Source organism: Stegostoma tigrinum, chromosome 30 (assembly GCF_030684315.1).
Source record: "Stegostoma tigrinum isolate sSteTig4 chromosome 30, sSteTig4.hap1, whole genome shotgun sequence".
Lineage (NCBI taxonomy): Eukaryota > Metazoa > Chordata > Chondrichthyes > Orectolobiformes > Stegostomatidae > Stegostoma > Stegostoma tigrinum.
Window position 1 is genome coordinate 42,419,546 of NC_081383.1, and position 22,759 is coordinate 42,442,304.

At 39.9% G+C, this 22,759-nt stretch overlaps 1 protein-coding gene across 1 annotated transcript in view; it reads left to right on the forward strand.

Annotated features, from left to right (window-relative positions):
- The window catches only part of LOC125465845 (AP-1 complex subunit mu-1), an 86,354-nt gene that overhangs the window by 19,146 nt on the left and 44,449 nt on the right, over window positions 1-22,759 (forward strand). Inside the window, exons 7-10 of the mRNA XM_059638434.1 lie at window positions 2,633-2,775; window positions 4,693-4,764; window positions 6,643-6,801; window positions 11,582-11,707. Coding sequence (XP_059494417.1) covers window positions 2,633-2,775; window positions 4,693-4,764; window positions 6,643-6,801; window positions 11,582-11,707 — 500 coding nt within the window. The remainder of the gene's footprint in view (window positions 1-2,632; window positions 2,776-4,692; window positions 4,765-6,642; window positions 6,802-11,581; window positions 11,708-22,759) is intronic.

Below are 22,759 nucleotides of genomic sequence, written 5' to 3' on the forward strand. Positions count from 1 at the left end.
ATGCTGAGTCTCCTTTATAACCATTTCAGGACCTTGATATCCTTAAATTGTGGTGCCCAGATAGCTGAGGCTAGCTAGAGATTTGCAAAGGTTTAACACTAATTCCTTGTTTCATAAATTCTGTTCCCCTATTTGTAAAACCAAATATTCCACGAGCTTTCCTTGACTAACTTCAAGTTGCCATTTTGTCTTCAAATATTTGAGTACTGAGCCCATGTCCCTTTGTTCTTGCAGCATTTTAGATAGCATTGCTTACCACATTATTTCTTAGTGCATCATTTCACAGTTGCCCAGAGTAATTTCATCTGTGATGTATCTGCCCATTTTACCAGTCTGTCTGTATCCTTGTGAAGTTCCCAAGAGCATTAGAAAAGAGCAGAAGTAATCTGACCCTGCTTGAACATTGTGTCTTTGACTCCAATTTACCACTCTCTCTTATTACCCCTCAATTCAGAGACCAAAAATTGGTCCGACTTAGCCTTCAATATTTTTCAGTAATGGCACATCCTCAATGCTGATGTGAAGAATTCTAAAGATTCTTAAGTCTTCAGCTCAGTCTTATATAATTGACCCCTTACCCAGAGACCATGTTCTTTTGTTCTAGACTGCCCAGTCGGCAAAAACACCCACTCAGTGCCTACCCTATCAAACCCCTTTAAAAGTATGCTTCTGTTAGGCTTACAAAGCATGAGCATGTTGTAAGTAGTATTATTCGCAGACTTCTGAAGTTACACTACCCATTCCCAATTCCTGGTCACCTATGTAAAATGAGACCAGGATTGGTTCTAATACAAACCTATTCTCTCTTGTCAGCCAAACATCCAATTACCATTGTTTTCTTCCTCCTATTCCTTAGCCAATTTTGCACCACTGTTACCAGCATTCAGCTCATGTTTATTGTGGGATAAACACTGGCCAAGATACTACTGAGAACTGCCCTACACTTCTAGTGTACTATAGCCAACTAAACACAGTCAAAACTATGTACTGATCTGCAAACTTTCCAGTTGTCTTGCTCTTCATTGCTGCCACTGCTGTAAAAAGAACATAAATTACCTTTACAAAACAAACCAGATTGCTCACTTCTCTAAAAAGCCAAATGTTATTTTTTACAAAACTAATTAATTTCCAGACGATGTATTGGCCAGAAGTGATCTCTAGCCTGCAAACCACCAGCTGCCTTGTTTGTGCCAGCAGTCCTTATGCTTCCTGCAATTAGGAGCAAATTGACTTGCGCCAAGCCATTTGGCAGGTTGCTGCCCTGTTTTGTGCCTTGTAATTTCACTGGATTAAAGTGGCTGTTTGTTTAACCAAAGCAGAGCTCTAATAAAAACACTGCAGTCAGTCAATAATTGCGTTTTCCACGAGATGCTTATTTGTGTCGGGGAGTGAAGCGGTGACCTGTTGCTATGATGTGTTGTATTCAGTCTGTAACAAAGAGAGCCTCCGCAGATGTATGCAACCACTGATGCTGTGACCTGGCTTGCAGGTACCAGAATACTTGTGAAGTCACAGATGAATTTTCCAGAGTGGCTTCACTTTTGGGTGTGCACGGAGAATGATTTTCACAGCGCAGAGTGAAATTAATTTTGCCTTGTTTATATGCTTCTGTTCCTCTGGTCAACGAAGAAATGAGATGCACTTGCGGAACACCTATACACATCCTCAGGCTGACCAAACAATGTCCCAAGCAGTAACATCATTTAAAAGCTATTTTGACATTTGTCAGATATAGGCATAAACCATTTAAAAGGGGTTGGTGTGGAATATTTCTGTCTTGTCCGTATAGTATAAAGTGTAGTTCCACTCTTTCCATTCAAGGGAGTTCGAATCCAAGTGTGCTACAGACGAACATAAGCTGCTCATCTGAAGGGTGCTTCACACCTGGCAGCAAGTATCCCACTTAGTTCATGCCTGCCTCCTGATAATAAAAAGCAATCCGGGGACTACAAAAGGATGGACTTAGTTATTGATGCACATCTGCAAAGGCAAAAAGGGAGATGCTGATTGAGTAAATATGTCCATTTTCCTGGAATGGCATGGAAGGATCTGGGTATATTACTGAATATCCGGTAATGAATAAACTATACCTTTTTAGTAAGCCTCTGCTGAAGTACTTTCATGTGAGAGCCAAAACTGAGATGAGGACTGAAATGAATGAAATTATAATTGATATTTTACTTAGTTTACCAGAGATTCCTCATGGCTAGATAACAGCAGGATGGCATTCCTTTAAGAAAATATAGATAAGTTTATCTGTGAGATGGCATTTAAAATCGTGCAGAGGAGTGAAAATTGGATGAGGACAAATCTTTGTGCATAAGGCTACCAAGATGACAGTCTGTGTGGACATGATCTCGGTTTATTGGTGTATTGTAAATCTGTGTGTAAGAGGATGTTGGAATGGCATTTATCTCTGGTCCAGAATGAAGTTTTAGATTTTCTGCTGCAATTTCTCTTTGGATTGAGAAATTTCTGATTATAAAGTTACAACGAAGTGTTGGTTCTTTTCCTGTTGCTGTCATTTCCAGAAAGCAATCTGCAAAATCTTTGAATTTTTTTGTCGGTTGAAAAAAAAAGTTTGTCAGCACCAGGGCCCTGCTAAAATGTTTCCCTTTCTTTCTTGAGGAAGGAGGGAAAAGCAAATCTGTGGAATTGGAAGACGTGAAATTTCACCAATGTGTACGCCTCTCTAGATTTGAAAATGACAGAACCATTTCTTTCATTCCCCCTGACGGAGAGTTTGAGTTGATGTCCTACCGTTTGAACACACATGTAAGTGCTAAGCTGGGCACAGCTGTGTAGGTAACAATTAGCATGTGAATAATGTGCAACCTGCATTGTGTCTGTCTATTAACTTAAGGAAATCATTAGATTAAGATTCCCAATGAATTACCACTATTGTGATCCCGTGCATTGCCATTTACTTCAATAAGTTGTTCTCTTTCTGGTGAATAAATACATGGTGGCACTGTCCTCTTCTGCAAAGCTTTTAATGTTCCAAAATTCCCAAGGCTTAAAGAAGTTTCCATCAGATTGGAAAAATAGCAAATTGCGGGGGGGAGGGTAATGCTTCAATTGTACAGGATGCTGCTGAGACTAGAGTACAGTATATCACATTGGCCATCTTAAGGAAGGATGTAAATGCATTGGAAGAAATTTGAGATTTTCTGGTCTAATACTTGGAATGGTTAGGTTGTCTTATGAGGAGAGGTTGGGTAGATCTGGCTTGTATATGGTGGAATTTAGAAGAGTAAGAGGTAACTTGTTTTAAAACATGTAAGAGTCCAAGAGGTGTTGACAGGGTGGATGTAGAAGGGTCATTTCCTCTTGAGAATCCCAAGCTAACATTCTTGGCTTTTTAAAAAAAAAGTCGCTCATTTAAAACAGATTTTTTTCCTCATGGAGGATGTGGGTCTTTGGAACTCTGTTCTTTAAAAGGCAGTGATACCAGACTCTTGAAATATTTTTAGGGCAGAGATAAATGAAAAGGAGGTGAAGAGTTATTCGGGGGGTGGTGTTGGAAGGAATGTGGAGTGACAGATAGCCATGGTCTTTGTGAATGGTGGAGTAAGTTTAAAGGGCTGAATGGCCTATTCTTCCTCCATTGTATGTTCAGATGCATGAGTGATTACCCTTGGATTAGTTAAGTGGATATTCTACTCGTTAAAACCACTGAATCAAATCTAAAACATTAGTACTTGAAAGCCTGTAATGTAATCGCACCAGTAGGACTTTACTGGATGTTTCTGCTCAGCAGAATCTGACTCCTCCAGTGAAACATCCTAAATCCGAATCAAGGCTAGTGCTGACCTTTTTTTGGAGTGGTCATTTAGACTATCTAGATTGGATAGTGGCAGAATAGCAGAATTTGTTATCTCAGTTGAGTGAATTTGGATCCTCAATGAGTGAAAACTGTTATGAATAGATTGGGGTTGTCAATGGGAATGCGACTGTTGCCTGGGTTATGAAGATGACAGTGGGACTGTGGTTATGAGAGTTTGGGAGGGCTGCTGGTTAGCACTTTTGCAGAGTTTCAGTTGGCCAGTTTGGGCAGGTTACAGTTGTGATAAAGTGAGGGCCGGGACCTGTGGCTTGATTTGTGTTGCAATGCTGCTTTTACCCCATGTTCAGATGTGAAAGTTCCAGAGGTCTGTATGAAACATAACTTTTCAACTTTGGGCAAAACCCTTAGTTTGCCTTATTTTATTGGATTGACATGCCATGCTAAAAATTATGGAATGAGCATAATGTATGACTAGACACCCTTGTGTTGTCCTAGCACAAAAATCAACAATTAATTGTGAGTAAAGGGCTGTACTTGATAATTAGGCATAAATGCCATCTTGAAAATAAATTGCCGGTTTTGAAATTCGTGTTTGCAGCCCAGGGAGTTTACAGGCTTTTTATGGTATTTGAGGGTACCACTAATACTCATGACTGTTAATGACCTAGAAAGTGTATGCACTGAATTTACTGATATTCTTTAAAGGCACTGCATCTGTGAAACACATGCAGCAGAGGTTTCTTCTTATGTGTCTTTAGAGCAGCAATACTCAATCATATTCTTGCATTAACGTGGACTTTTTCATTTGGTGCAGATGAGTACTGAGCCTGTGATAGGGACTGTTGCACCTTGCCCATTCAAAATCACAGCTGGTGTTAACAATTCTGCATCTTTTTGATCTCTAGGTCAAGCCTCTGATCTGGATCGAATCTGTGATTGAGAAGCACTCCCACAGTCGAATAGAGTACATGATTAAGGTCAGCTACTTTTCTTTCCACATGCAAACTTGCAAATGGATCTTTGAGTAAGTGACTTAATCATTTTCTGAAATATTCTGCTTCCAAAATAGAGCTTTCAGAAACACTGATCTAACCGTGACAAATCAGCTGTAAACCATGGGAAATAAACTTAACCAGTAACATGTTCGTTAATGAATTTTCTTATGAAGTTATGATTGTATTTTTTACTCTTCCATTCTCAATTAACCATTATGCTTGAAAGGTTTGGAGGGATACGGTCCAGGAGCAGGCAGGGGATGCTAGTTTAGTTTGGGATTATGGACTGGCTGGACTGAAAGGTCTGTTTCTGAGCCATATGACTCTATACAACCTACTTTAGGATTCCCATTGCGGTCCAGACACCACTTTAGTTCATAGTTAAAACCAAACTCTCTCAAATCCTTACATAATCTCTGGCATGAATAATATTGGTCTAAAAAACGTAAAAATAGTGACAGCTAGAAGATCTGTAGCTCCATCCACCCTATTCCACATGGTTGTGACACCTTTTGCAAAACATTCCTATCAGAAACTCATGTGCAATCTGTATTCGATTTACGACTTCCAAGACCAGCCACATAGTATATAAAACTATATTCCCGCTTCCCCGATGTGCAGTTTTTAAAATGTCAAGTCTTTTGTCTTTTGGATTGTTGGAAACTAGACACAGGTCTGACATTGGGGCCGAAAGTAAGTTGTGTTTTTTTTTCCTCTCCCTGATTCCACACCAATCTGACTGATACCTGTTGACCACCCTGAACTGCCCCTTCCCTGAACACACCATCTATCCCCTGCTCCCCATAACTACTCCCTTTTATCCTGCCCCTGTCCTCCTGACCAGACCCCTAACTGCCCCTCCCAACCAACCTGCCCACTGACACCAACACACAAACGTTCTGCTTCCATTTCCCCATCTTCGGTGATCTTCACACACTAAATGTTTAAGTTTACCGCCCAGTCTTCTTCTGACTCTCTTATGATTCAGAACTCCTCTATGGCCATTGTGCTTACAATTTTCTAACTTCAAAAGCTGTGCTTTGACAGCCCCGAAGGTAGTACCAGTCAATAGGAGCAAATTACTGCAGATGTTGGAATCTGTACTGAAAACAAAACGTGCTGGAAATCACAGTGAGTCACCCGCTGTCATCTCCAGCATTTTTTTGTTTGTTTCTAATACTAGATGTTTTCATGTGGAGCGGCAATCTAGTGATTGTCTCTCCTTGGTTTCTGTGTGACGTGCAGTGATTTGACACTCTCACCCAGCATTAAGCTTTGAGGATCATGCTGCAAGGATAGTACAAAATTGCAGAATGGTAACAACAAAGAGGAATGCAGTTGCCTGAAGCAGCAGTTCACCTGGTGTGAGTAGTGGAATCCAGCCGCCGATCTGATTGGAACTCTGACTTGGAGGCACAGGCCACAGTGAGTCTTTGTCAAAGTATTTGCTGATGTGGACAGTGTCTGTACCAGCCTCTGCCTGCGCCTCCACTCTTCAATCAGGGGAAACAGCCTCTCTGCAACTATTCTACAAAATTCTCTTAAAAATTTTATACTTGTGAATGAGATCAGCTTGCGTTCTTCTAAATCCCAGAGAATATTGACCCATTCTATTAAATCTCTCCTGTTAGGAGCCTCTTGGCTCAGGAATTGAGCTCCCCCAATATTAACCAGTTGGCAGTGGTTTTGGTGCAAGTTACACTTGTATTGTTTGTACAATTCTGGTGTCAATCAAATGCATGTCAAATTGTACCTCTGTGTGCATAACAGAATGTGTGACTTTAATTGATTAGTCACAAGCTGTGTTTTTGCATTTCCAATGAAAAGACATCAAAAACTACAATTTGTCTTCTTCCCCAGGCAAAAAGTCAGTTCAAACGTAGATCGACAGCCAATAATGTTGAGATCCACATTCCAGTCCCAAATGATGCAGACTCACCCAAATTTAAGACCACGGTGGGTAACGTGAAGTGGGTGCCAGAAAGCAGTGAAATAGTGTGGTCAATCAAGTCATTTCCGGTAAGGATCCTTTTTGGTAGTTCTCAGTGTGATGATTAAAAAATCTTAAAGTACTTTGATTGATAGATTATGTTCAGCATGGGCGTTAGGGTTCTCGAACCAAAGCAGATAGATGGAATGTATCTTTTGTATATAGTAAAGACTGTTTAAAAAGGCTCATCAGTATTTTAACTTGTTTTAATCTCTTTGATTTCATAAGTATTAATACTCTTGCTTAAGAAAAATCTGATCAGAACATTTAATTAGTTTTAATTGCCCCAATGTCAACAGTTTTTATGAGGAAGTGCTACTGGATATTGCCCTGACCCGTCTAATTCTAATTTTAAGATTTCTTTCCCCTCTTCCTGTGGGCTCGCCCATCAGTGGGACTGGTTTCTCTCCATCAAGCTTAAACATTACTTTCATCATCGTTATCAGCCCAGTTAGGTCACTCTTCATCTAAAGTCAAGAGAAAACCAGACATGTCAATGTCCTGGGTGTTATCAGTAACTGCTGCTAGACAAGAAACAGAATAGGGGCAAAGCTTTATTTGGAATGACAGAGATGGAAACTCTCTTCTCAGAGGGAGCAATGCTGGGACCACTGTTTTTGATATTTTGTCAACATTTTCAACTTGGAATTTAAATCACAATTCCTAAATTGTAGCAAGCATCAAATTGGAGAAGGGGATGGTCAATAATGAACGAGACTAGGGCACCTGCTAGTTATTTGATTCAAGCTGTCTGGACATGTTATGACATGGCAGATAGGATTTGAGAAAAGGAATATGCAAATCACTAAATGTCCTCACACTAGTGAACAAGGCTGTAAAAATGCAAGCTACTTTGTAGAGGATAGAATTTGAAATCTGGGGAGGTTGCGCTGAGCTTATACTGAACTTTAATTAGACAGTACATCAAGGCTGTGAAAGGTTAGCATAAATACCATGTTATAGATTAATAAATTGCTGATGAGAGAGACCTGTTGCACTGATGTGGAAAATGAAAGAATGCCATATTTCAAACAATTACAGTTTATACCATGGTGAGCAGGATGTTGATTTGATGATTCTGTTTGGTCAAAGCGTTGCCAAGAAATAGGATATCATAGGTTCCGAAGTCACCTGGCTAATTCAATTCGGCTGCAAGGCATGAGAAAGTTCCTTTTGTTGCAGATCATGGAACCCTGTTATTTCTTGTGTATTTTAATTAGCCATGTGTGAAGCTTGATCAATTATCTTAAATTAGTTGGCACTGCAGAAGACAGACAGTCTGGGCAGAGAGTCTGTATGAGACTGAGGGTAGACAAATAGGGACTCCGTAAGACTGAGGGATGGACAGACAGATGGGGTCTATGAGAGATTGAGGTACGATGAGTGGGCAGATAGACAGGTGCGTTGTGCAAGATGAAAGGCCAGACACAGAAGGCTGAGGGGCAAACAGAGATGCTGACATGCACCAAGGAATGCTACCGTTTGCCTCTCTTGAGTATGGTGTGCAGATGCCAGTGTTGGACTGCTGTTGATAGAGGCCAGAAGTCACGTGACACCAGTTATGCTCTCCAAAAACTTGTGATTTCAAATAAATCTGTTGGACTATAACCTGGTGTCGTGTGACTTCTGACCTTGTCTTGCCTCACCAGCAGAGGTGATGACACAGTGGTATATGATCGAGAGAGTTGCCTGCAAGTCCTTCAGATAGACTCCAGATCTCATGAAATCCATACAGTCAGAACGAGGGATGGAGAAACAGTTGTGACAGTGGGTGGAGGGGATCTTCTGGTGACAGAAACCAGTGCTCAAGTGAGAGAGACACAGTGTGTGTAAACTAGGAGACTGGAACCGAGCCAGATACATGTCCAGATCTGCCTTCTCGTCCTTTGTTTCTTTTCCAAAAACCTATCCACATAGCTCACGGGAGAAACAAAAAATTCAGGTTGAAAGGCAACCTGTTTCTGCTCAGCTCTCTCTGTGTGTCCTTAAAGGAGAGTGCAAGATCGACATTGGTTCAATCCAACTCCTTAGCTATGCCTTGATGCTGTCTCTGTCAAATATTGCTTCTTCAGTGAAAACGCTTAAAAGGAAAAGGTATTATTATTTAGTTTTGCTGTTGACAACAATGGCTTCCTTTACTCATTGCTCATTTTTAAAATATCAATTTATTGTTTTCACTTTTTTCTAAGCCAACCATTTTCTTCATGGCTCCACTTTTCTTTTGAAATTCATGTTTAATGCGACAAATATATTTTTTGCAAAATTTATTGAGCAGCTGTTTGAGTTGAGGGCACAGGGGAAAGGAAATGTTGACCCTTGCTTGAAAAAAATAGTCTGTACTCTACCTGTTAACGACAACCGTAGGAGCATGCTGTTTGATTCAACCAACTTGTTATTGGGAAGTACAGACTGTATCTGGCATTTTGCTAGATCTGAAATTCATGAATGATTTTGCTCAGTTGTGGTAAGTAGCATGTCTAGTGTTACAACAGAGTACGTAAGCAACTGATATTTTCCACTAACAGGATGCATCAGTCCAGTGACAACTAGTTCCTTTTTATGGCAATGCTGTCTTTAGTGGTATTGTCACTGGATTCATAATCTGGAGACCAGGTAAATTCTTTGAGGGAATGGCTGGAATTTAACTTCACTTGAAGAGCTGGAATATAAAATCAGTTGTAGTAAGGTTGACTAGAAAGACTATTGTTGAAAATTGTAAAAACTCATCTCATTCACGAATGACCTTTAGGAAATGAAATATGGTGTCTTTGCCTGATCTGGCCTCCATGTGACCCCAGATGCTTGGCAATATGCATTGACACTTGACTGCCCTCTGTGCAAGGATGATCCCATAAATGTGGGGTTTTACCCATTGAGCGATGGAAAGTTTGAGCTCCACTTTCCCTTGAAGCAGTGACTTAAAAGATGCCTTTTAAATTACATAAGGTTTTGAATGGATTTGTTGTTTCTGGTTGTGGCAAACACAAAATTGGAGATCAACAACACAAAATATTTGAAGTATTCAAATAAGGAATTCAGTGTGCTGAGAATATGGAACTAGCTACCACAGAGTGGTTGAAGCAAATGATAATGATCTCTTTCAGGGGAAATTAGATGAGCAGATGAGGGAAAATTATAGAGGATTATATTAATAGCTGTACCAATAACTTTAAATAAAAGCAAAGTACTGCAGATGCTGGCAGCATCTGTAGGGAAAAGAACAAATTCAGCATTTGAAGTCCAATATGACACTTCCTCAAACAGATTAAAAATGAGCGGTGGGGAAGATGCTCGAGTGGAGTGTAAATTCCAGCATGAACTGGTTGGGCTGATATCTTGTTTCTGTGAAATGTATTCCTTGTAATTTGGTTGCTTGTCCACCCTTCACCCTACATTCCAATTCAAATTGCAACACAGATCAGTAAAGTTTAGTGTGTAAGGTATGTCATTTCTACAGATCCTTAGACCCAACATACACAGCACGTGCACGCACGCACAATTTGTTCTGGAATGCGTACTCCACAATTGTGAACATCGTGCTCTGTTTATTCTTCAGTAATCCTTATCACATGTGCCATTCTCTTCCCATATCCCTTTTATCCCCTTTCCTTGCTATCTATCCAACTTATCCCTCAGTTTTGACATGCTGTTTGGTTTCTTGCTTCATACCTCTCTTTCTTTAGTTCCTGAAATTATTTATTTTGCCATCTTTTCCGTAAGGCAGACCACTGCCCACTTCTAACCACTGCGAAACTATCCTGATGTCCTATGCGGTAGTTATTTACTTTCCACCAGACTTTTAAATCTAAATTGTAACTTCTGAACTGAATTTCCTTTTGCAGTAGACTCAATTCTGGTACCTAATAGGTAAATAAGTGTCTTGTTGTTGTGTGAGTGTAAAGATTAGATTCATCTTAACTTCTCTCTCACGCGCGCTCTCTTGCTCTCAACACGTGATGATTAATGGCACCCTTTTTGGCTTTACTGGTCTGTCCGGGTCGATTCCGTGTATTGATCTTTCTTTGTAGAGAAATCGCTGACCTCAGTCTTAAATGTGTCTTTTACTAGTTTTAACCAGTGTCCCCTTGCCTTATTCTCACAGCCTAGTTTGGAGTAATTTTTTGGGTTTGCCTGTTACCTAGTATCGTTCTATAGTATCCTCCCCCCTAATATTCCATTACAGGATTTTTTTAACGCGTGACTTAGACCCTTGACACTGACAGCCAGACCACCACCTGTGACTCTCATGTTGCTATGTCGAGTGACCTAAACATGAAATGCACTCTGATCAGTGGCCAGTGCGTGTAAATCGCATTCCCTAACCTGGATCTGCTTTTCTTTTCTGTGTAGTTCATAATTCTACTAGTTTTTGTGAGTACTGCACTTGTTGAGGATTGATTATGACAACATCCTTAGGTCTCTTTCAACTTTGTGGCAGTTTGGGGACACTTAGTGCTCATTTCCCTTTCTACGTGAGTACTCCTCACTTGTCTATATTAAGCTATATCCACTGCAGTTTTGCAGACTTGCATGTTTTGTCCAAATTGTTTATTTTGATTTCTTAGCTATCTGTTCCAGTTCCACTGCTCCTTGGTTGGCGTCCTGTATAACTTAGACTGGTTTTCATTGGGTTCAAGCTTAGTGCCTGAGTTTTAACAACGTTGAAGCTTGAAGTTGAGTGTGGGTGGGAAAGTTGTGCTCTGACGGGGCAGTAGTAATGAGCTGCTTGGAGATGTACAGTAAATATGATCACTGTTCAGTGTCCTCATGCCTGTCTGACTTGATTTTTATTTTCCCCTTTGTCTGCAGGGTGGGAAGGAATATCTGATGAGAGCACACTTTGGGCTCCCTAGTGTGGAAGCTGAAGACAAGGAGGGAAAGCCACCCATCAGCGTGAAGTTTGAAATTCCCTACTTTACCACTTCGGGAATACAGGTAGGTGCATGGTGCACTGATGAGCAATAGATGGCAGCATTGTCCTTTAACTTAGAATCTTGGAAACAGTCTGTTGAAATGATTTTTGGACGAATATTGTACGCACATTTTGTTTATGATTTCCATAATTCCAATTACTTTGCTCCCTCTGATGTCTCTCCAGATAGCTCTGGCTGCATTTCTGATTCACGCAGCAAGTGACTTGCATAGGTTGGTGACTGTTTTAGGTATGTGATTGCTTTCCCAAACCTCCACATCACCCACTGCAACCAGAACAGTTGTTAATAAGGAACTAAATGAGGATTAATCCCAATTAAGGCCCTACTCAGTCCTCTAATCATGCACCAATGACTGTGTGGTTTAACATTAGAGGATAAAGAATTTTCACTAAGCTTTGACAGTTTTTGCAGTAGACTCAATTCTGGTACCTAATAGGTAAATAAGTGTCTTGTTGCTGTGTGAGTGTAAAGATTAGATTCATCTTGTTGTTTGGAACAAGCCCAGAATTTGGCTCCAGAGCGTGACAACTGTGATTGTATTCAGGTGGATCTGTAGTTGTCGTAACATTTCACACTGCTAATCAGCAAAGACAGTTGCTGCCTTGTATTTATTTATTTATTGGTCTGAGACTGCCTTCTGTAGTATGGAAGAGCAGGACAGAGATCGTTCAGCCCCATCTCTGTCAATTAGCCTGTACCCGCCTTGGTTTAATTTGATTTAATGTCCTTTGCCCAGCAAAAATCCTCCAATTTACCTTTCAATTTTACCTTGGTTTCAACAGCTTTTTGTTGGCAAGTCTTCCAAATTTCCATCCTCACCCCTGACATCTGTTGGTAGCGCACTCATCTTTGAATCGCGGGCTTGAGCTGAAAAGTCAAGACTGTGTATACATTGGCCATTGTGTTTCTTACACTAGACCAGTTATTACATTTAATACAAAAAATGTTTTGAGACACCTGGTAGTTGTGAAAAACGCTATACAAATCTGTTTTTCTTGTGTGAAGAAATTTGCAGAAACATTGCCATTTATATGTGTACAATATATTGATAATATATAGTTTGTAATTTATGTATCCGCACAAAGAAACTGAATGTGTTTCACAGTGATTGTCACTTGTCCAGTCCACTCAAGGCTGTTCAGTTCAGACCGAGAGCTTGGGACTCTTGTACATTAATCTACCTTAATGTAGGCTATGGCCAGAGTTTCATGGCAGTAATGAAGTTTGAATTTAAATAGGAAGGTTATATTCCCAATTAAAATTATGGACTGTATAGCTTAGTGTCAGAAACAAGTCTTTCAAGTTCCTTGAATTAACAAAGAACTCTTTTATTGCAAAAAAAGGCTCACTTGAGTAAAGGTGCAAAGGTTATAAACAAAATTTAAAACATGAAGGAACTATCAAGTGGCGGTTATATTTGGAAAATATAACTATTCATTAATTGTTGCAAATACTGGTCTGCAGTAAAGTCGCTTTTTTTCACCAAAGCTATTAGCACTGAATTTTTTCCAGCATCAGTTATGGCTTGAATCCTTTTATTTCTGTCTTTCTGGAGGTAGTGGTGCAGATTCAAACTACTTCTAAAAGCCCTTCATTTGTGAAGACAAGGTTTTCAACTCAGAAAATTAGATGCAAGGGTTTTGAGAGTGAAGACTGCATTCTTCCGTGCCTTTGTTTATTTTATACTCACAGACTTGGTTATGTGACCTCTCTTCAAAAGCATTGCACACTTGGTGAGTCCAGTCAAGTAATTTGTGTTCTACACAAATGTACTGTTTTTGCTGTGCTGTGTTCTTTTCAAAAACTTTGCGGTGTATGTTTATGTCTACCGAAGACTTGACGTTAACATTTTAGATCACAATCATAACAGCAGATAGAAAAATAACACAAAGAAAGAGCTACTGTGGCTATACAGTGCCTCTTTGAACAGAAAATGGGTAGCATCACAGATGTTGGGAGTATTGTTTCAGGTGTTAAGTTGTCTCTGAGCATTAAACAGATGGTCAATTTTCACCTTGCTAATTTGCAGCACACACTGAATTTGCAAGACTTTATTGCAATAGGTCATTTCAATACCAGTGGGTTTTGAGCACATTTCGCTGTAGAGATAATCATCACAAAACCCTGAATGTGGTCATCTTTGGCTGCAACTGACTTGATGGGTGTTGCTGTAATGATGAAAATTACCAAAACCCTACTTTTTTTAGTTTCTATGTTTTTCCTTTCAGTTTTCTTTAAAACAAACAAACTTTGGCTCTTTGGTTTCAGATAACTTTTTGATCTTGGTGTAAATGTGTCTATACCCATAATCAGATCAGTTGTGACTGTGTTGAATAGCAAAGCAGATTTGGTCAGCGTAATGGAGTCCTTCTGCTTTTTTATCAGATCTTGCACCTGATGAGGTAGATTCAAAATCTCTCAACAGTTACTGCACAGAAGAAAATGCAACCCATCTAGACCACCTCTGAATCATGTGGGGCTTGAATTGGCACCATCTGTCCTAGCTGTAGGGACAGAATCACCCTAGAACAATTGGCTAACCTGCAGTCTTTGTTTTAGTATTCAAATATTACCCTCTTTTAAAAGGCACCATCAAATTTGCCTTCATCGTTAAGGTTATTGGTTTCAGATTCTGCATTGAAAAGGTTTCCTCACGTTGCTTTTTGTTCTTTTCTTCAACCCTTTGTCTTGACCTCTCATGATTTTGAATCCCTGTATCAAATCTCCTCTGCCTTTCTTTCTCTGAAGAAGTTAGAAATATTCTCCTTTATCCATGTTACTGAATTCCTGCATTTTTGGAGCCATTCTCAAATGTTCCAGCACTCACTGTAAAGCCTGCTCATCCTTGTTGACTTAAGGTCAACTAGTGTTTTGTGAAGACTCAACATATCTTCCTTCCTTTGTTCCATGTCTCAATTTATGAAGCCCAGGATCCTACAAACATTTTAACTAGTTTCACAAATTGCACAGCCACTTTCAATCATTTCTAAATACATATCTCCAAGTCTCTCTCATCATCTTAGGATCCCCTAAAGTGTGGAAACAGGCCATTCGATCCATCAAGCCCACTGTCGACCCTCTAAAGAGCATTCTGACCAGGCCCACCCCCTGTATCCTAAGTTTGTAACCCAGTGTTTCCAATGGCCGATCCACCTGGCCTGCAGTATGTTCAATTTTGCATGGCCAATTCACCTAACCTGCACACCTATGGACTGTGGAAGGAAAATGGTGAACAGAGGAAACCCACACAGACATGGGGAGAATGTACAGACTCCACACACAGTCGCCAGAGAGTAGTATTCAACACCTGCCTCTGGCACTGTGAGGCAGCCATACTAACAACGGAGCTTTGCACCTACTTTAAAATTGTGTCCTTATTTTATGTTGTCAATATCTGTCAAACTTCCACTTATTATTAGCTTGATATATCCTAAACATTGTTTATCTACTTTATCTCACTGTCTTTATTTTGGTCTGGCAGGGATCTCTGGTTTTAGTTGCCCTTCCTTCCCCATTTTGGGAATATATTTCAACGCTACCTGAGCCACCTTCCCTTTTCAGACAGTAGAGGAGAAAAGAACATTCCTACTACCAACCTCCCTACACCGTCCCCAACTGCCTGCCAACGCCAACCACCCTTTCTGTGAACCATCTGCATTTATTGAGGAAATTGAATTCTAAGTGAATTGAAAACCCAAAGGAGGACATCATCTCCACAAGTGGAGAGTTCTTAAAGTAGTCTGAATTTTTCTGGATGAAGTGGTACAAATTCAGTTTTGTGTACCAGTCTTTAATTCCAGTTTATGCAGTACAGGTCTATTGCAGCCAACTATGTTTTTACCCTGGCTTGCACCTTGTCACCTTGCACATTAATCCAAACCATATAGTACAGTGATCACTTCTCTAAATGTTCCCTTTGTGACATTTGATGCATTTGTCCCACTTGATCTCTCAGAATAAAATGGCGAAAACCTCCTTACTCATTGAGCTGGCAAAGTTTTCCTGAGAATGCTTCAGAAATCCCCAACTGTTATTGCTCTACTGTTCTTGGAGCTATGTAATTTCTCTCCAAATTTGCCCCTCTAACTTTCCAATGAGTAGTCTGTGAGAGTACATTCCAGGTGTGTAATTACACCCTTAATTGTTTCTTAATCCTGTCTACATTCTGCACCACTTTGCACAAACAAAATAGAGGCGGCAAAAGATAGTGTAAAAATAATATAAATGTGAGGATTAAATAAGAGATGACAGTAAAGATCATAGCCAGGTAAAGAATAAGAGGAGCAAATGCTGTTTGAACATAATTATAAAAGGATCTTTTAAAAATAAAGGAAAAGGAACGACTAATATAGATGACTTAAGCTGCTTGATATTCAAAATAAAACAAAGGAACTGAAGCAACAGTCTGTGCAAGAAACCAGATGTAACATCGATAACTGAATCATGTCAGTGTAAAGAAGACTGACAGCAACAAATTGCAGGTTGTAACATAATCAGAAATGATTAGCAAAGCAAGAGGTGTTGGGTGGTTGTTTGATTAAAGTTTACATAATGGCATCAGAGAAGAGAGAGATAGCTAATAGAAGATTAGAAGCTTGATGCATATGGATTGAAGATAAAAGTTAGTTGACATAAAAGAAATCACCTGCAACTGGACTGGTGCAGTGGTGTGGAGGAAAAGATATATAAACAAAAATGACTAAGTAAACAGCATAGAATCATTGAGATTTTAATTACCCCAAAATAAACAGCGAAGAAAATTTTACAGTGCAGAGGAGGCAGTTCACCCATTGTGTCTATACTGGTTTCTGAAAGAGCTACGTAGCTAGATCCGTTCCCCAGCCCTGCCAACATAGGGCTGAAGATTCATCACATTTCACAGAAGTGCTATGAAAAGGGCTCCAGAAGTGAACAAAGTTTTTACGTTGGGTGCAGTACTCCATTCTTGCACAGTATGCTAAAAGTGCCACAGTGAGGACCCAATAGTGGGAAGTTGCCAGAGTTAATGAGAGGAGTGCCTAGAGGGGAACACAGAGTCAACATGAATCCTAATATGATAAGGTTTATAGATATTGATGTGGTCACATTAGGACAAAGATGAAATTAGTAAATTAAGCAAAGAAACTAACTTTCTAGGGATGAGAATTGAAGCATGCAGAGTAAACCAAAAATGTACAAACACCTGGGAAGAGAGCAGAACTGGTATACACTTCAAACAATGACCTGTAGTTCCAAGAGAAATACGTCCAATGAAAAACAATGGGTGGAAAAGAAAACTTGTCAGTAATGACCCATCATGAATGAATAAAGAAACAAGGGCAAAGTTTCCGACATCAAAAGGCATTCACTGAACACCTAGCTAACAGAGGAGAGGTTGATAATTGGAAACACTGCAAAGTTTGGGGGGAAGTCAAGAAATGTGGGGTGGGGGCAAGGAGCGAGAAAGTTATCAAAAGTTATTGAGAGAAGTATGAGGGAATATTACAGACGCATTAATAAGCGGTTAGAAAGAAACCGTGAAACAGTCAAGGGCTATTTTTATAAATTTGCAGATAATGAGAGCAAAATGACAAATATTAAACCAAATATTTATCCAGTTATCCAATATTTAATATTAAATCTTTATCCAAGAGATTTTGATGAAATGATGATCAAATAGATATAAAGATATTAATGATAGAAAGAGGTAACCAATTGGATAAACTCCTCAAACTTGAGTAGCTAAAACTCATGGTCAAGATAAGTGGCATCTGTGTATGTTTAAAACAGAGGGGAGATAAAGAAGAGACCCTATAATTTTTGTTATTATAGATGGACTGTATTTTTATTTTGGGAAAGGGAACGGTGTCAGAGGATTGGTAAATAACAGCCAATATGACTTCTGGAGAACAAGACCAAGTTATCAATCTGTTCAGATTGCATACCTCTAGAGACGTGATTCGGGCGTCCTGACTCAGAGGTAGGGGCACTATCACTGTGCCCCAAGAACCATAGAACAAATAGGTGACTAGATGTGGCACTTGGGGCAAATGGGATCAAAATTATGGAGAGAAAGTGGGATTAGGCTATTTAGTCAGATGATCAGCCATGATTGTTTAGAATGGTGGGGCAGGCTCAAAGGGCCAAATGACCTCCTCCTGCTCCTATCTTCTATGTTTCAATGTAGACCCAAAGAATAATGGATCAGTTAGCTTAAGACAGTGTATTTTTCTTCAAGAGTGTAAAGAAAAACCTCTGAAACAAAATAAAGAATAGCTGCAATTTTGAATAGGGAGATCATGCTTGACTGTACTAATGACATCCTTTGAAGAACTAACAAAGAGGGAAAAGTGGGTAAGGGAGTAAATGTAATGTATTTGGATTTGCACAATGTCTTTGATATGTTGCTACACAGTACACTCTCTTGACTAAGGTCAGAATTCAACATCAAGCAGCAGAATGGATGGCAAGTTGGCTACAGCAGTGCAAGGCTTCCAGATGATAATCCAGATTGACATGATAGAAGGATTAATTTTTGGGATTGGTGCACATCATTTACGCCAACATTATATCCTTGGGAATCGGAGTACCAAACTGGGACATGTAGTTATTACGAAATACTGAGACACTGCAGGATGACCATAATAAACTTGCAGCAATATAACAAAAAAAAGGAACTCCAGTGTAAACCTATCCCGTTGGGTATGAAGAATAAGGAGTCACATACACGTGAGAAAATAATTCTTTTGAGGTAGAGAAGCAGAAGGAACTATTAGGGTGTAACATAAGCATTTCTAAATGTAGTGTTGGAGGCTGAAAAGGTCATGAAAAAACAAACAGCAGTGGGTGCTGAAGAGGAATCATTGGACTCAGTGTTAACTCTGTTTCTCTCGCATATTGCCAGATCTCCTGAGTTTTAGTAGCATTCTCTGTTTTTATTGCAGCTCTGGGTTAATTTTTGGGAAAGAGTAAAAACTAGGGAAGCTGTATTCAATTTATTTTTAAAAAGTGTTGATTCAACCACTGGAGTGTATTGATTTACTATTTGTATCCATAACAGAAAAATAACTGTATAAATGTTTTATCAGAATTTGTGTTATATCTAGTTACAAAGACCTAGACGGCTTTGGGCTCTTTAGTAAAGAGAAGGCTAAGGCATGAATGGAGAGAGGCCTCTAAAATTATGAAAGGGTTTGTAGGAAAGATGTAAAGATGTTTCCAAGAGTGAGACCAAATTTGAGCAGCATAAACATATGATCACTGATAAATCCTGTAAAGAGTTTCTGTACCTATCACCTGGTTAGAATGTGGAGTATTCTCCTGTAGGGGCTAATTGAAATAAGTACTGGAGATATGTTTAAGGAAAATCTAGGCAAGGACAAGGAGAAAAAAATAAAAGACATCTTGATAGGATTAGCTGCAGGGTTGGGAGGTGACTCAAGTGAAATATAAACAATGGCATGGAATTATAAAAGGTTATGTCCTGTTTCAGTGGTGTAAATATTTTTATTCTAACTAAAATACCAGTCCGGCCTGTGCTGATGTAGTTTATATTCAAAACTAACCAGGTAGGTATAATTGTGTCCGAATCCTATGCCAAACTAAGCAATATGAACAGATGACCCATCATTTAAGGAAAGAATCTTGTTCAGAAATATAATCTGTTTTGTCTGCTCTTGTTCTTTGTGAAAGTTGGCAGTGCATTTCAGTGTGAGGCTCAGTAGTACATTTGCTGCGGGCTATGTATGTTAATTGCTGCCAAATTCTTGATGAGTATATCATCTGAAAACATTCCAGAGACTGACTGTACAACACTTGTCCTCTGAAACTTGAGTACATCCACAACAAGTCTGCTAAGTACTTCCAGCTTGCTTTAACTCTGTTATAATGTTGATTTTTGTGTTTATCCTGTACTTAAGGGTGGTGTAGAACTTAAAACAAGGGGATAAGTCTCTATGATGGGGAGAGAGAGAGAGCGAGAGAGAAATGGGTACATCCAGTAAGGAGAAGGGGAATGACGAGTGTGTTCAGTGGGGTGGGCATACAAAATAGAAAGAGGGCTAGGCCATTCACCGTTTCGAATGTGATCACAACTGATCAGCCAGTTGAGTACCTTTACCTGCTTTCTTTTTGTCCCTTTAGCCCTAAAAGTTATATCTAATTCCTTCTTGAAAACATTTAAGTCTTTTCTGTGACAGAGAGTTCTACAGGTTCTCCACTCCAAAGGAAGAAATTTCTCCTCACCTCACTCCTAAATTGCCTATCCCATATCCTTAGACTGTGATCCCTTGTCCTGGACTCCCTGGTCTTGGACACGTCCTTCCTATCTTTACCCCATCTAGTCCTGTTAAAACTTTATTGACTTCTTTGAGATTCCCCTCATTCTTCTAAACTCCAGTGAATATAGTTCTAATCGATCCAGTCTCACTTCATACGTCGGGCTTGCCATCCCATGAATCTGTCTGGTAAACTTTTGTCACACTCTCCATAGCCAGAACCTTATTCCTCCGTTAAGGAGACCTAAACTGTACACAGTACTCCAGGTGTGCTCTCACCCATGCCCCGCACAACTGCAGTAAGACATCCCTGCTCTTGTTCTCAAATTTTCTTGCCATTAAGGCAGACATACCATTTACCGCATTCGCTGCCTGCTGCACCTGTATGCTTGCTTTCAGTGACTTGTATAGAAGGCACTCCGGTCTCATTGCACTTCCCAATTTCGTAGTCTATTGCCATTCAGATAACCTTCCTTGTTTTTGCTACCGAAGTAGGTAACTACCTATCTATCCAAACTGTACTTTATCTACCATGTATTTGTCCACTCGGAAACCTGTCTGAACCGCACTGAAACATTTCTGCATCCTTCTCGCAGTTCACCCTCCCACCCAGCTTTATATCTGCAAACCTGGAGATATTAATTTAGTTTCCTGATCCAAATCATTAATGTAGGTTTTGAATGGATGTGCTCCAAACACTGATTCCTGAGGTACCCACTAGTCAGTCACTGGCTGCCACTCAGTGGCGTGTCTAATGGAGAAAGGAAGAGTGCTGGTTGTGTCTAATGGAAAGAGAGAAAACAATGGTGGTCTCTAATGGAGAGTCTGTTTGTCTCACCTTCATTTCTAGTCCATAGAATTGCTGCTGCTCTGTGTGCATCTGGCCATCACATTTCCCTCTCTTGTTCATTAGCAAACAGGTCCATAAAGGAGGCTTATCCTTATTAAATTAAACAAAGTGCTGCATTTGCACTCAAGTTGAAATTGATATGTTATCTCAGAAGTTCCTGGTTTTACCTCTTAGAAACCAGTATTTATATCGGTCAGCACGTACAGTAGTGACCAGAGGAGATTTTTGTAAGCAGTTGTCAGATGGATATTGATACCATATTCCAAATTCTATTTTTGCCCTTTGGTCTGTTTTTGGGTGGCCTCTTGCTGTGAAGACTTGCAACGATGATCCAAATGCTTGGAATTTTAGTTTTATAGAATCTTGTACCTTTATATGGGTGATGGTATTTTAACTCCAAAATACCCTTTACCTCGCAACCAGCCAGTGTATACATTAAATGACCATGTATTTGTATCTGTTTGTGCATCTGAAGTGTTGTTGATTTATTTCTCTGTATGGCTGATGTTATATAAATGTAATTTGTTGAGTTTTGGGTTCCAGCCTAATTCCATATACATCAAACCTTGACAACCTTCCAGTATAGTAGTGAGGAATTGTTGCCGGAGGTTCCTTTTTTGTTTTTGGTGACAATTGTGCTGAAGCTTCACTAATCTGTCTAAATGGGTGTGAAAGATCTCAAACATTATTCAGAGAAACAAAAAAGGACACTTGCAGCACACAGTCTGATGGCACGCAGCTTGTTATTCATGGTGTATGCAGATTGACTGGCATGTGTGCCCATGCACCCTTCAAAATGAATCATGGGTAATGGGATATCCTTAGTTTGTTGAAAGGTGCTATGGAAGAATTATTTTTGGTCCTTCTTTCTTAGAGGGCTCAATAACCAGGGGGAACAGCATTAAGATAAGGCACTGGAGACTTGGAGAGGATTTGAGTAAAATTATTTGCAGAGGTTTGTGTGTGCCTGGAACTTAGTGCCTGAAAGGATGGTAGAGATACGAACCCTCTACATTTTAAGAACTAATATAAGCACTTGAAAATGCCATAGCTAATTGCTGGAAACTAGGGCTAGAATAGATGGACGGCATGATGACTATTTGAAGGCCCTCTTTCTACGCTGTAAAAACTTGTAAAACTTTATAACTCCAGGGTTTTCTTGCATACAATAGTTACCACGTTTAAAAGTAATTAACTAGTTGTGATTTACTTTGACATGATCTGTTTGTAAGCCAGCGGTAATGTAAATACAAGTTCATTTTTTAAAATCTGGCTATGACATTTTCTTTTGTGGTTGCCTCCATCCTGACCCTAAAATTAAAATCAGTACTGTTTGGAACCTCTGACCAGTAAGTTGTGATTCTTCAGTGTCTTCCATGTGTGAAGACCCAATTTCCTGTGCCAACAGAAACCAATTAGGGAACCTATCCCCACACAGATCACAGAATCCCTGCAATGTGGAAATGGGCCCTTTGGACCAACAAGTCCACACTGACCCTCAGAACATCCCACCTAGACCCATTACCTCTAATCTACACAATCCTGAGCGCTATGGGAAATTTAGCATGGCCAATCCACCTAACCTGCACATCTTTGGACTATGGGAGGAAAGCGGACTACCCAGGGGAAACCCACGCAGTCACAGGGAGAATGTACAAACTCCACACAGACAGTTGCCTGAACGTGAAATTGAGTCCCTGGTGCTGTGAGGCAGCAGTGCTGACCACTGAGCCACCATGCCACCCAAAGAAAGACAACAGCGAAAGCTGATGGAATAAGCGACGAGAATGGGACTTGAACCCATGTGTGCAGAGCACAACAGATTAGCAGCCTTAACCTCTCGGCCACCTTGCATTGATTGCCTGTATTGTCTGTTACAGGAACAGTAGATACTAAAAGCTTGCAGATCATTGCAGATGACAATACCATCCAGTATATCAGTGAGTAA